General features: G+C 39.0%; 1 protein-coding gene across 1 annotated transcript in view; it reads left to right on the top strand.

Moving 5' to 3' along the window:
• Positions 1-13,160, top strand: part of LOC105026832 (two pore calcium channel protein 1) — a 58,217-nt gene that overhangs the window by 25,526 nt on the left and 19,531 nt on the right. The window contains exons 9-13 of the mRNA XM_020049506.2: positions 1,000-1,126; positions 9,155-9,356; positions 9,490-9,634; positions 12,089-12,274; positions 12,947-13,008. Coding sequence (XP_019905065.2) covers positions 1,000-1,126; positions 9,155-9,356; positions 9,490-9,634; positions 12,089-12,274; positions 12,947-13,008 — 722 coding nt within the window. The remainder of the gene's footprint in view (positions 1-999; positions 1,127-9,154; positions 9,357-9,489; positions 9,635-12,088; positions 12,275-12,946; positions 13,009-13,160) is intronic.

The following is a 13,160-nucleotide window of genomic DNA, read 5'->3' as shown; positions in this document are numbered from 1 at the left end:
AATCCACACTCAAACATGGTGGCAGTTCTCTGATGTTTTGGGTGGGGGTGTCTTCATCAGGCACTGGGGCCTTGCAGAAGGTGGAAGGTCGAATGGATGCAGAGAAATATCAAATTACATGGATTACATAAAAAAAAATCTAACAGATTTTAGACGTAAGCCTCTTACCATTAGTCACCAAGCCAAAAATGAGGCGTGGATGGATCCTGCAACAAAAGAATGATCTGAAAAATAAGCCAAAATCTACAGAGAAATGGTTTGACAAGAACAAAGTTAAGGTGTTGCCAAGTCCTTCCCAGTCTCCAGACTCTCTGGATTGATCTGAAGAAGGCAGTGCATGATAGATGGCCAAGAAATCTGAAAGTATTAGAAAAGATACGTCATCAAGAATGGGCAAAATTACAATTGAGAGAATAGAAAGCTTCTCAGAGGGTGCCCAAAGAGTTTGGAGGAAGTTATAAAGGCAAAGGTAGGACATACTAGCCATTAACAGTACAACCAAAAAAGGGGATGCAAAACTAATGAGAGGACATTTGTAACACATGAAGTCACATTTAATGGCTTATTGATTAAATATGTTGCTTGGTTTGATTCCTTTTGACTTTTCATTACAGGGGGATGCAAACCTTTGTACTCAACCATGTGGTTAACTCTATAACACTTGTTAGATGTCTGGATGCCTGCTTGTGCCATCAAACACCTGCAACTTATTCAGAACAAATCTGCCCATCTGTTGTTCAACTTTACAACTTCTCCCATGTCTCCCCGCTCCCCCACACACTCAACTGGCTCCCCCACACACTCCAGATGAACCCTTTGTCCCTACCCAAGGTCTTCATTCTGCCACCTTTAGTCTCTTGGCCATCCATTCCCTATGCGGGGGCAGCTCTTGCTTGGCCTAGAAAATGCTCTTCCTAATTTTCCCAAAACTTGTGAATCCTTTCCTTTTAAAATAACTCCATTGTCCACTTGTAATTCTGTCTTATTTTCCCCATGTAGGATGCCAGCGTATAACTCCAGTGTTTTCTTTGCTTTGTTCTTCTTCATCTACATCCTCATCAACACCTACATCTTCAATTCAGTGTTCTTGGCGATCGTGTACAACAACTACAAAAAGTACCTAAAGGTAGAGTAGGCGTACGAGACATTGATGTAAAAGATTTAGTTTTTTCTGATACCTTATGGTTTGTTTCCTTCTGTGTCTGAATGAGCAAGTACAATGTCACAAATTTGATATTTTGTTAGTTAAAGGGTATTTGTTTTTATGAAATTCTGTATTGGTGAGATGAATGTGTCAGTAAGTGAACAGCATTGGTTTTTGTGAGAACGGCTTAAAGGAGCTGTAGAATATATTTTTGTTTTGTAGCTTGTACAAGTATACACGCTTGAAAGGGCAATAGAATAGCATATTACTTTCAAATCTCTTGAGCATCAAGCAGAGATTCATTAAGTTCCATACTTAGTCTTTGAAATGGCTATGACAAGGGACAGGAGTTGGTGTGTGTAAGTCTTACTTTTCATTTACTTTGTTTTCACTAAAGTGATGACAAGAGCAACTTGTGGTTCAGTAATTTTATACCAATGAACCAATCAAAGGAGGAATTTGTAGGAAAGAGTTTTGATGGGATTAAGATAAATAGAGGCAAGAAACCAGAGGCCTATACTACGAAGCAAGTTCAGCATGCCCAAGATTTATTTTCGTTAGCTGGCTTCACTAAATGTAACAACCGCAGTCCCGCATAAGCAGTGTCACGACAGTGGTTATCAATTTGTTAAATCAACACAGGTTTTCCCAATCTAGCAACGAGAGCTTTCACATAAAAGGGTGGTGTTTGCACGATATGACCAATCGCAAACATGGACAAGTCTACCAGAGCCGCATATTTCATTCATGAGAAGCAAACAATCATTTAGAGACATATGAAGTACAGGTGCTGGTCATAAATTTAGAATATCATCAAAAAGTTGATTTATTTCAGTAATTCCATGCAAAAAGTGACATTACACACAGACATTTCAAATGTTTATTTCTTTTAATTGTGATGATAATAACTGACAACTAATGAAAATCCCAGAATATTAGAATATTACTTAAGACCAATACAAAATTATAATTTTTTTTGAAATGTTGGAACATGGAAAAGTATGAACATGAAAAGTATGAGTTGGGGCTCCTTTTGTCTGAATTACTGCAGCAATGCGGTGTGGCATGGAGTCGATCAGTCTGTGGCACTGCTCAGGTGTTACGAGAGCCCAGGTTACTCTGATAGTGGTTCTTGAAGCACTGACTCCAGCTGCAGTCCACTCTGTGTTAATCTCCCCCACATTTTTGAATGGGTTGTGTTTCACAATCCTCACCAGGGTGCGGTTATCCCTATTGCTTGTACACTTTTTTCTACAACATATTTTCCTTCCCTTCGCCTCTCTATTAATGTGCTTGGACACAGAGCTCTGTGAACAGCCAGCCTCTTTAGCTATGACCTTTTGTGTCTTGCCCTCCTTGTGCAAGGTGTCCATGGTCGTCTTTTGGACAGCTGTCAAGTCAGCAGTCTTCCCCATGATTGTGTAGCCTACAGAACTAGACTGGGAGACCATTTAAAGGCCTTTGCAGGTGTTTTGAGTTAATTAGCTGATTAGGGAGGGGATCATGCTCTGCTTCAGTATGTCAAAGTACATGTTGGCAATTCATGGGTGAACTGTAGCTCCCCATTGCCAGCAGCACTCATGCAGCCCCAGACCATGACACTCTCACCACCATGCTTGACAGTAGGCAAGACACACTTGTCTTTGTACTCCTCACCTGGTTGCCGCCACACACGCTTGACACCATCTGAACCAAATATGTTTATCTTGGTCTAATCAGACCACAGGACATGGTTCCAGTAATCCATGTCCTTAGTCTTCTTGTCTTCAGCAAACTGTTTGCAGGCTTTCTTGTTCATCATCTTTAGAAGAGGCTTCCTTCTGGGACGACAGCCATGCAGACCAGTTTGATTCAGTGTGCGGCATATGGTCTGAGCACTGACCCCCCACCCCTTCAACCTCTGCAGCAATGCTGGCAGCACTCATACGTCTATTTCCCAAAGACTACCTCTGAATATGACACTGAACATGTGCACTCAACTTCTTTGGTCGACCATGGCAAGGCCTGTTCTGAGTGGAACCTGTCCTGTTAAACCGCTGTATGGTCTTGGCCACCGTGCTGCAGCTCAGTGTCAGGGTCTTGGCAATCTTCTTATAGCCTAGGCCATCTTTATGTAGAGCAACAATTCTTTTTTTCAGATCCTTAGAGAGGTAATGGCCATTAGGTGCCATGTTGAACTGCATGCAAGCAAGTTTATTTATATAGCACAATTCATACATCGAAGCAATTCATTGTGATTTACAAAGAAAAATATATGAAAACAATAACATAAAAACCAATGCTCAGATTAAAACATCAAAGCAAATGAATACATCATAAAATGAAATAAAAATACAATAAGACAACATATAAAGATTAAAAGTGGGAAGCTATAAGGCTAACAATTAAAAGTGGGAAGCTATAAGGCTAAACAGTGTGGTTAAGTTTAAGTGCTAAAAGCACCACTTTGAAATAAATTCTGTAACTGACTGGAAGCCAATGCAAAGCTTTAAGAACCGGAGTGATGTGCTCTGTTCTCTTGGACCTGGTTAACATTCTAGCAGCAGCATTCTGAATGAGCTGCAGTTGTTTTACAGTCTTTTTCGGGAGTCCAGTTAAGAGGCCATTACAGTAGTCAACCCTACTAGAGATAAAAGCATGGATGAGCTTCTCTTGATCTTTTTGGGACACCCAAGCCTTATATATTTTAGATGATAGAATGCTGTTTTGGTGACCGCTTTGATATGACTGTTAAATGTGTCAATCAAAACACCAAGATTACACACTTGATCCCTGGTTTTAAGGGCCAGAGAATCCAGCTCTTTACTTGTTCTTTTATTTATGTTGCCAAACACAATAATCTCAGTTTTATCTTGGTTTAATTGTAGACAATATTGGTTCATCCAGGTATTTATGTGCTCTATAGAGTGATACAGAGAGTCTATTGAGCTGTTGGTTCGAGAGCCATATATATTTGAGTATCATCGGCATAGCTGTGGTAGTAAATGTTGTTGTTCTGTAGAATTTGGCCCAGAGGTAGCATAAAGAGATTGAACAGAAGCACTCCGGGAACTGATCCCTGTGGAACTCCTCATGTCATAGCCACCCTATCAGATTCATGATTACCAATGGTGACAAAGTAACTCCAGCCATCTAGATAAGATCTGAACCAATCAAGGACTGTCCCGGAGAGTCCTATTTAATTTTCTAGTCTATCTATAAGTCTTCTATGATATACAGTATCAAATACTTCACTGAGATCTAATAGAACCAGAACTGTTATTTTATCAGAATCAGTATTCATCTGTATATCATTTAAAACTGGGCCGTTTAATCAGGGCCGTTTCAGTACTGTGGTGAGGTCGGAAACCTGACAGAAATGTATCTAAAAGACCGCTTGAGGTCACAAAATTGCTGAGTTGATTGAAGACAACCTTCTCAATGATCTTGACTATAAAAGGGAGATTTGATACAGGTCTATAGTTGTTCATTATAGATGCATCCAGTGTTCTCTTTTTTAATAGGGGCTTAATGGCAGCTGTTTTTAGAGAAGTTGGGAAAATGCCTGATTGCATTTTTTTTTTTTAAGTCTGATGGAAGTGTGTCGAGACAGCAAGTGGAAGCTTTAAGATGTCGAACTGTTTCTTCTAGGGATTTTTGATCAATTGTATTAAAATGCAACATAATAATCAAATTATGTCTTGGTGGTCGTGGTGATGGTACAGAGTCCTTGTTAGACTGTGTAGTTCTGATGTTCCACCTAATACTTATATTTTTTCACTAAAGAAACACACAAATTCATTACATTTCACAGTGGAAATGAGTTCTGATGCTATCTGCTTTTTTGGGCTTGTAAGCTTGTCGACCATGACAAATAGAGTGCGGGTATTGTTGATATTTTTGTTGATCATTCCTGATAAATGTTGCCATTTGACCCTGTGTAACTCATTATTGAAGCTACCAAGGCTTTGTTTATAGATGTCATAGTGAAGTTTAGTTTTCCTCCACTTACATTCCGCTTTCCTACATTCTCTTTTCAGGGTGCTTACTATCATGATGGTTCTCCATGGTGTTTTCTGTTTGCTCATAGTTTTCTTTACCTTTTCCGGTGCAACACGATCCATGACATTCAATATTTTGTCATTAAAATTATCCAGGAGTACATCAACTTACTCAGCACTTATTGTTGGAGCGATAGCTATGGCTGCAATAAAGTGAGCATTGGTACTCTCATTAATGTACCTTTTCTTAACAGAAACAGAGTTTACTGGAACATTCGAGGTGATAAGTGAATCAAAAAAGACACAAGAATTATCAGACAGGGCCAAGTCTTTAACCATGACAGAAGAAATATCGAGACCTTTAGAGATAACCAGATCTAGAATGTGGCCTTGAGTATGTGTACGCTCTTTCACGTGTTGAGTGAGATCAAAAGTGTCAAGTAGTGCAAAAAGTTGTTTTTTTTGTCTGTACTATTATCTATGTGGATGTTAAAATCCCCTGTAATAATAAACACGTTATAATCAACTGATATAACAGAGAGTAGTTCAGCAAAATCATCAATAAAATTAGCAGAATATAGTTGAGGTCTGTAAATGGTTAAAAACAACATTTTGGGGGTACCCCTCAATGTAAAACCGAGGTATTCAAAAGAAATATAATTACCTAGTGTATTTTCTTTGCATTGGGATGTATCTTTGAATAGGGCAGCCACTCCTCCTTTCCTACCATTTCGACACATATTCATATAGCCAAATTTTTCGGGTGCTGTCTCGTTAAGAATTGCAGCACTAGAATCTTCTGTTAGCCATGTTTCAGTGAGAAATATCAAATTTAGGTTGTAGGATATTATAATGTCATTTACTAAGAATGATTTGTTGGCGAGAGATCTGATATTAAGTAAAGCCAGCTTAATAAATATATTAAGAGTTCTTGGACTGGTAGGTAGTAAGTTTACTCTATGGGTTGCATCCTCACAGTTCCTACTATTTCTAATCAGTACAGGAATAGAGATACTGGGTCCTAGCTTGTACTCAAAACAGTCAGCATTGCTATTTTCACAATAGAAGGGACCCGAACCACATCACCGATTATATTCTGTGCTCTGTGGAAATAAAGGATGAGCTCTGCTCTCTTTGGTTAGTACTAGCTCCCTGATTGGTGAGTTTGGTGAAGGGGGAGACGGGGAGTGTGGTAGAGGGGGAGAGGGGGAGAGTGGTAGAGGGGGAGAGGGTGGGTGTGATTGAGGTGGAGAGGGTGAGTGTGGTGAAGGGGGTGGGAGTTGTTGTGCCCCCATTTGGGACAAGGACAACTTCTGGAAGCATTGGGGGATTTTAGTTAGAGGGTCAGGAGAGGGGGGGGGTGAATACTCTGCCTACGAGCACTGTCCTTCATGCTCCAGTAGCATAGAAAAATATTTTTTCAGGATCTCAGAGCCAGTTTTCTATTAGAATGTCAAAAGACCCAGTGTGGATAATAATCTGCATGTTGCTTAGATGTGTAGAGAGAATAACTGGCAACATTTCTGTTCGCTCTCTGACCGATGTGTCAGCCATGGTTAGGTTTTAAGTCTTTGCCATTCTGATGCTTGGTTATGTCGTCCCCAATCAAGGTAGTATCTGGCTTATCAGGTGTGGAGTTAGCAATGTTTCTTCTTTCCCTTGTCCTATCAATGGTTTTAGGGCTATTTCTTGGATTTTGGTTAGCCCTAATGCTAGTGTTGGGGTCAGCTTCCTTAGTTTCATTTACACACATTTTGCTTCCCGGTTCCCTGTTTTGCATTGTGAGTTCAGGTGGTGGATTGAGGGTTGGTGCTCTCCTATTCGATTTCTTGCTGGATTTGCCTCTGTGGCGCACAACGTCAGACCATGTCCCCGCTGGAGTTGATGCCTTCGGTCTAGCCCCGGTGATGTGCCAGTAAGATGTGTCATTGAGGAAGGCTGGTTTAAAAGCCTCTGTGGTTAATCCAGTGGCATTAGCACATGTCCATGGGAGAGTGTCAGCCAGTACGTGATCTAGAGTGGTCTAGATTTGAATTAATTCCTTTTATACCAATCTGTGTCTGTCTGTTAGCATTTGGTAGCTCAACCCCAAGAGTAGCTGCTACAGAGTCAATGAATTGTTCACTCTTACGTATTTCAAGCTGTGTTTTCGTCTCATTCAGCTGTTCGCTCTGAAATTGCTCTTATCTGTTCACCAGTTTTGACTTCGTTCTATCAAGTATTGGGAAATCTTTAGAACTATCTAGCCTTAGGTTAGCCTGTTGTGCTATGTTTGCATTAGCATTTGTTGATTTACCTGCGGGACAAAACCCAGTCCGACCGGAGGAGTGTTCTGGTGACTAGATCTTCTAAGTGGTTGATCCGTTCCTCCAACAGCTGTCTTAGCTCCTCCATCATAAAAAAATCACTCAAAAATAGAAAAGAACTATGCTGAGGTCTTCTTTTAGAAATTACATAAAATGTTAAAAATATTATTAAAACAAATATAGAAAATAAATGAAACAAAGGTAAAATATTAAAATTAAAAAGTAAGAAAGGAAAGAAAGGCTGGCAAAAGGCAGGAAGCAGGAGAGTTGCGTTATGCGACTAACAAGCTGAAAGTCTGCACTACACCTGCACCCCATTCACACCTGAGACCTTGTAACACTAACGGGTCACATGACACCAGGGAGGGAAAATGGCTAATTGGGCCCAATTTGGACATTTTCCCATAGAGGTGTACTCACTTTTGTTGCCAGCCGTTTGGACATTGATGGCTATGTGTTGAGTTATTTTGAGGGGACAGCAAATTTGCACTGTTATGCAAGTTGTACACTCACTACTTTACATTGTAGCAAAATGTCATTCCTTCAGTGTTGTTACATGAGAATATATAATCAAATATTAGCAAAAATGTGAGTGGTGTACTCACTTTAGTGAGATACTGTATATATACAGCTCCGGAAAAAATTACAAGACCACTGCACCTTTTTCTTTCCTTTCCAAAAATGTTGAAAAGGAACGTTTTGAGTGATGAACAGAAGCGTTCAATTTGCAGTGGTCTCTTAATTTTAACCCTTCTGTTCCTCACTCACTCAAAACCTTCCTTTTCGACTTTTTGGAAAGGAAAGAAAAAGGTGCAATGGTCTTGTAATTTTTTCCGGAGCTGTACACACACACATATATATTAGGGCTGTCACGATATCAGATTTTCACTATACAATTATCGTGCCCAAAAGTATTCACGGTAACAATATTATCGCGGTATCTATGGAAAATCTGAAGCTTTCAGTCAAATTCATCTTCAACTTTGTTTGTGTTTTTTTCCCTCTTTTTTGGCCAATGAATTACACTCAAATACAAGTGTACGGAGGTGGAGAGAGTCTGTAACCATAACAGTACAAATACAAAAAATAAAAGCGTACAAAAAGAACAATTACACTTAATGGATAGTGAAAAGGCAACCAGATGAACTGATAAACATAAGATCCACAAGGCCTAACACCGAAGAGTTTTTGGAAAAATACTAAACATTTTCAAAAACGAAGCACATACATCGTTTGACCATGAATTCGCTATGGAAAATCTGAGAGGAGTTTTGGGAAAAATACAACATCCTTTTTTTCCAAGTAAATAAACTACAAAAAATGGCACGTTTTGCAGATCTCTCCCGGGGGATCTAGTGGGGCTAACGAGTTTATTTCAATGCCAGTGCATTGGTCCAGTCTCCTTGTTTAAGTGCATGCATAATTTGTCTATAAGTGACATGAATAAGGTATTCGTCTAGTGATTACGATATTATCATATGTGTATTATTAACATTATATTAATATTTCACAGTTATCGTCAATACCTGTATTTTGCGACATCCCTAAAAAAGACAACGATGCAACCCAAATATCGAATAAAACTATTTTTCTGAGATTGACAAAGAAGCATACTGTAGGTGCCAGAGTGTATAGCTGTTATTTAAATAGGAATTCAACAATCACAGTTGGTGATCAGTATTTCCAGGTAAATTCATCTTACTGTCATTTATGTGCCCATCTAGCAAGAAGTACGGCAGCTTGTCAAGGTCAAGAGGCACAAAATGGTACAAGCCTTTGAATTGCTGCAGGAGAAGAAGGGAGAGGAGACTGTTGTGACCCAGGCCAGTTGGAACCAGCTTGTGCGTTTGGTCCAGCCAGACATCAGCAATGCCCACAGGGAGCTGCTGTGGAGCGTCTCTGACAACAGTAAGAAAGGCTGCATAGGTGGGTGGATGGAGTCTAGTTCGGCAAGATACTGAAAATGATGTTTTACAAGCTGACAAGCGCAGATACCTTTGAGATCTCACAACACCTGTGTAACATGCAATAACATTATTATATCCCTTCACCTGGGCAGGTAAAGGGGCATTTGTTCAGCTGCCGGACCTCTTGAACATGCAGGTGACCATAGAGAAAGCAGAGCAACCCCCCCTCCAGACTTTGCTTCCCCCCCTCTATCTGTCCATCCCCAGCCGCCTTGTCTGCCGCATGGTCCGGCACAGGTGAGTTCTGTTCTTTCAAAGTATCCGAGTATTAGAAGGTATATGACAACAATTGTCTGTGGTGCATATACAGCCTATCCTCCCTCCTGGTGTCTATGAAATGTCCACCATTTCTGCTGTTTCTTCTTTCTGCCTAATTTTCTCCTAGTCCTGAGGTGTTTAAAATCCTTTCAGTATATATTCTTCATAACAAAAATGTACAATATATAGCTAAACTCCTTTATCTGCATTCTATTTGGTACATTTTGACAGGTATTTAACTAGTCATTATTCTGCCCAGTTCCGTATGTGTTAATTTTGTCATGTTTTTGCCGGACTGCATAAGCAGAGCTGGCCAAGACGTTAGATTGTCTCTTACTGACTGACTGACTACTGCTTGTTAAATAGTGTAGTGGTTAGAGACGCGACCGGTGTTCGAGCTTTGCCGCAGTCAAAGGAAATTATGCATTAGGATTTGTTTATGATAGCCAAAAACTTTGCTAGCGACAACCTTTAGAAACTGCATTATAGTAAGCCTAATATAAAATTGTTTACAGTTATATTCTGACTATTTCTGGACTATAGACGATTTTAGTACTAATTGCAATGGAAAATACTCACGATTATGAAACCGTGGAGAAATTCCATGATTGGGATAATCATAAATCGGGATAATCCTCACGAGTGACTTCAAAAAGTTCTGCCAGTCGCTGAAGTTTCCCTGAGTGCTTGTTTTATTTTAAAGTGTAGCGCACAGCTCATCTCACATTGTACTACACCACTAAACATCCTCTGCAATGTATGGTCAATGAAGCTGAATGGCTCTGCTAGCTTTAATGGAAGAATATTGTCAATTACAATAAAAATCTAAATTAAATTCTTAAATGTCGTCATGAGTTAGGATTGTATTGCAATAATATAAAGAATGACCTTGTTTTCCAATTCCATTATAACAGTACTAACCACTACACTTAGTAGTCTACAAAAAAAGCTTTTGATCAAGTCTCCACTTCCCGCTATATGCAACTACCTGTCCATTCCATTATCATGGAAAATAAGCAGTTGAAACAATGTTGAGCTCAAACAAACCAATGATATCCTAGAAGACATGCAACTAAAATGCATGCAGAAAAAACTTATAAATAGATTTATAGAAAATATAAATAATATATACATTATATACATATCTCTTTTGATTTTCTAATTATAATTTTCTAATATAATTTAATATTGTAGGCACATTTTTTGCGCTTTCCTACTGAAAGTGACAGGAGAAGACAAATAGAATATAATTTGCGCAGGCCAAAGCAATATTTTACATGATGCGCACAACATAACGGGGAGCTGTTATAATGAATTGTAAAGTTATTATAAAGAATCAACACATCAAATAGGCCTATCTTTAGCTTATAAGGCACATAAGATGCACACGGAAGTGCATGCACACACAGATCAGGACCGGTAACAAATGAAATCTATTTTCACCCCTGATCCTCAGATAAGTGACTTGAAAGATCTCTTACCAGTCACCAAAGTGTTCCTGACTACTTGTTTTATTTAACTGCTGTAGCGCATAATATTTTTTTTTCTTTTTAGATTAGTTTCAACTTTGTCACTGAACAAGTACAAGTACAGTACAATGAAATGCAGTTAGCATCTAACAAGAACTGCAAATAGAAGAGGGCAGAAAATTTACTGTATGTATGTTACAGATGTGACATACAGATGTGCAATGTATAGATGTGCAATCAAGGCAAATGCAGTACAAATGGCAATTCTAAATGCCACTAAACATCCTCTGCAATGTATTGTCTATGAAGCTGGCAACCATATACATTTAGAGATTTACATGTTATTAGAGTATTAATTAAATATTAAAAACCTTCTTGGATATTATTTTATTGTAATGGCTTTTTAAAATGCACAAGAACCATTTTTATGTAATGGAAGAATGTCTGATCAGACGTTTTGGGCTAGAAACCATTTATTGGGATTGTTATTAATCTGGATAAAATCATAAATCAGGATCATTTTGGCCAGGATAATCGTGGCATGAAATTCTCATATTGTCCCACCCCTAATCAGTATATACAGCTCTGGAACAAATGTAAGCAAAATATTCAAACAGACACTCAGCATGTGTTCGAATCTGTGGTGTAGTGGTTAAAGACACTGCCTGTCTTGTGGGAGACCCTGGTTCAAATCTGGTAAAGGCAATAACATTCATCCCTTAAAATTGCTGTCTGGCTCAACTAGGCCTGGCTATTTCCTTTTCTTTTGTGAACAATAAAGTTAGTTCCAAACTAGACTTGGAATTATTAGGGTGTTTTTGTACAGTTGCAGAATGTGTTTTACTTTTATGGCACCATTGAAAGATCATTGAAGTACCATTAGGTTAGTGTCAGTAATTTTATAATGCTGTAACTGTAAACATAGCCCCGTCAGCTCTTATTTACGTGTGTGTGTAATTTCCAGGTTGTTTGTGTACACCTATGACTTGATCACCCTGGTTAATGCAGTGTTTATCTGCCTGGACGAGGAGAACCTGCTGATAGCCAACACTGAGTGGGTATTCCTGGCCCTCTACCTCCTAGAGATCCTCCTCAAACTGTACACCTTCAAACCCCGGACTTTCTTCTCCAGACACAAGTTCTGGAACTGGTGAGAACACCGAAGTGTGAGATTTGTTGCTAAAGATCTCTGCCAATAAATCTGACTGTAGTACAGATTGGATTTTGGCACTTGGATTGGAATTAGTTACTATGGTCAGTTGTGGCTTTTGCATTCCAAGAATTATTAAAATGCATGAAAGGACCTTCTATCTACGATTATATGGTAGTGGATCCTTCCATTAATGTCAATAGCGTAATGACCTTTACTATAGTACCAGGCCAAAAACCTGGTTAATTCTTCCAGAAGGCTGACACAGAAGCAGATCTTCCAACAAGATAACAATAACCCCATGCATTAATTACAACCAATGTAAGACTTGGGATGAAGTAAGTGCAGGAACTGACACATCGCACATTAGACTATGTTCATCAAAATGCATGTGTTAATAAGGCTTGTTCCTTTGAAGTAGCCTATACCAGACATTCCAGATTACTCTTTTGCCTTAAAAAGGAACCGGAACGCAGTTTGCCTAAAATTAGAAATACTGGAATGCCGTCCCAGAACGTTCCGGCTTAAGTCAAGCACTGATCAAATAGTCTCAGTCTTTGGACTTAAACCCAATTCAAAACCTCTGGTTGGAATTGAAGGGCTGAAAGAAAATATCAAGAATCTGAAATTATTTTGTAAGGAGTAATTATTTTACCCCTCCAATCCATACAGGTTTGACACCATCATCGTCATCTCTCCCTTGATAGCTATGATCATCAATTCAGTGGTTAAATGTAAGTAAAATCCTAATCTGTGTCAGTTCAACAGTTTATACTAACTCCTCAATTTGAATTTAAAAAATCTAAATAGACCATATATAGTTCAGCAGTTAATGCTGAACTATGTATGTAAAGTGAACTGAACAGCACCGAAAAAATTTTATAAA

This window comes from Esox lucius, chromosome 9, assembly GCF_011004845.1.
Source record: "Esox lucius isolate fEsoLuc1 chromosome 9, fEsoLuc1.pri, whole genome shotgun sequence".
Lineage (NCBI taxonomy): Eukaryota > Metazoa > Chordata > Actinopteri > Esociformes > Esocidae > Esox > Esox lucius.
Note: the sequence above shows the minus strand (reverse complement) of the source record. Positions and strands in the feature narration are given on the sequence as shown.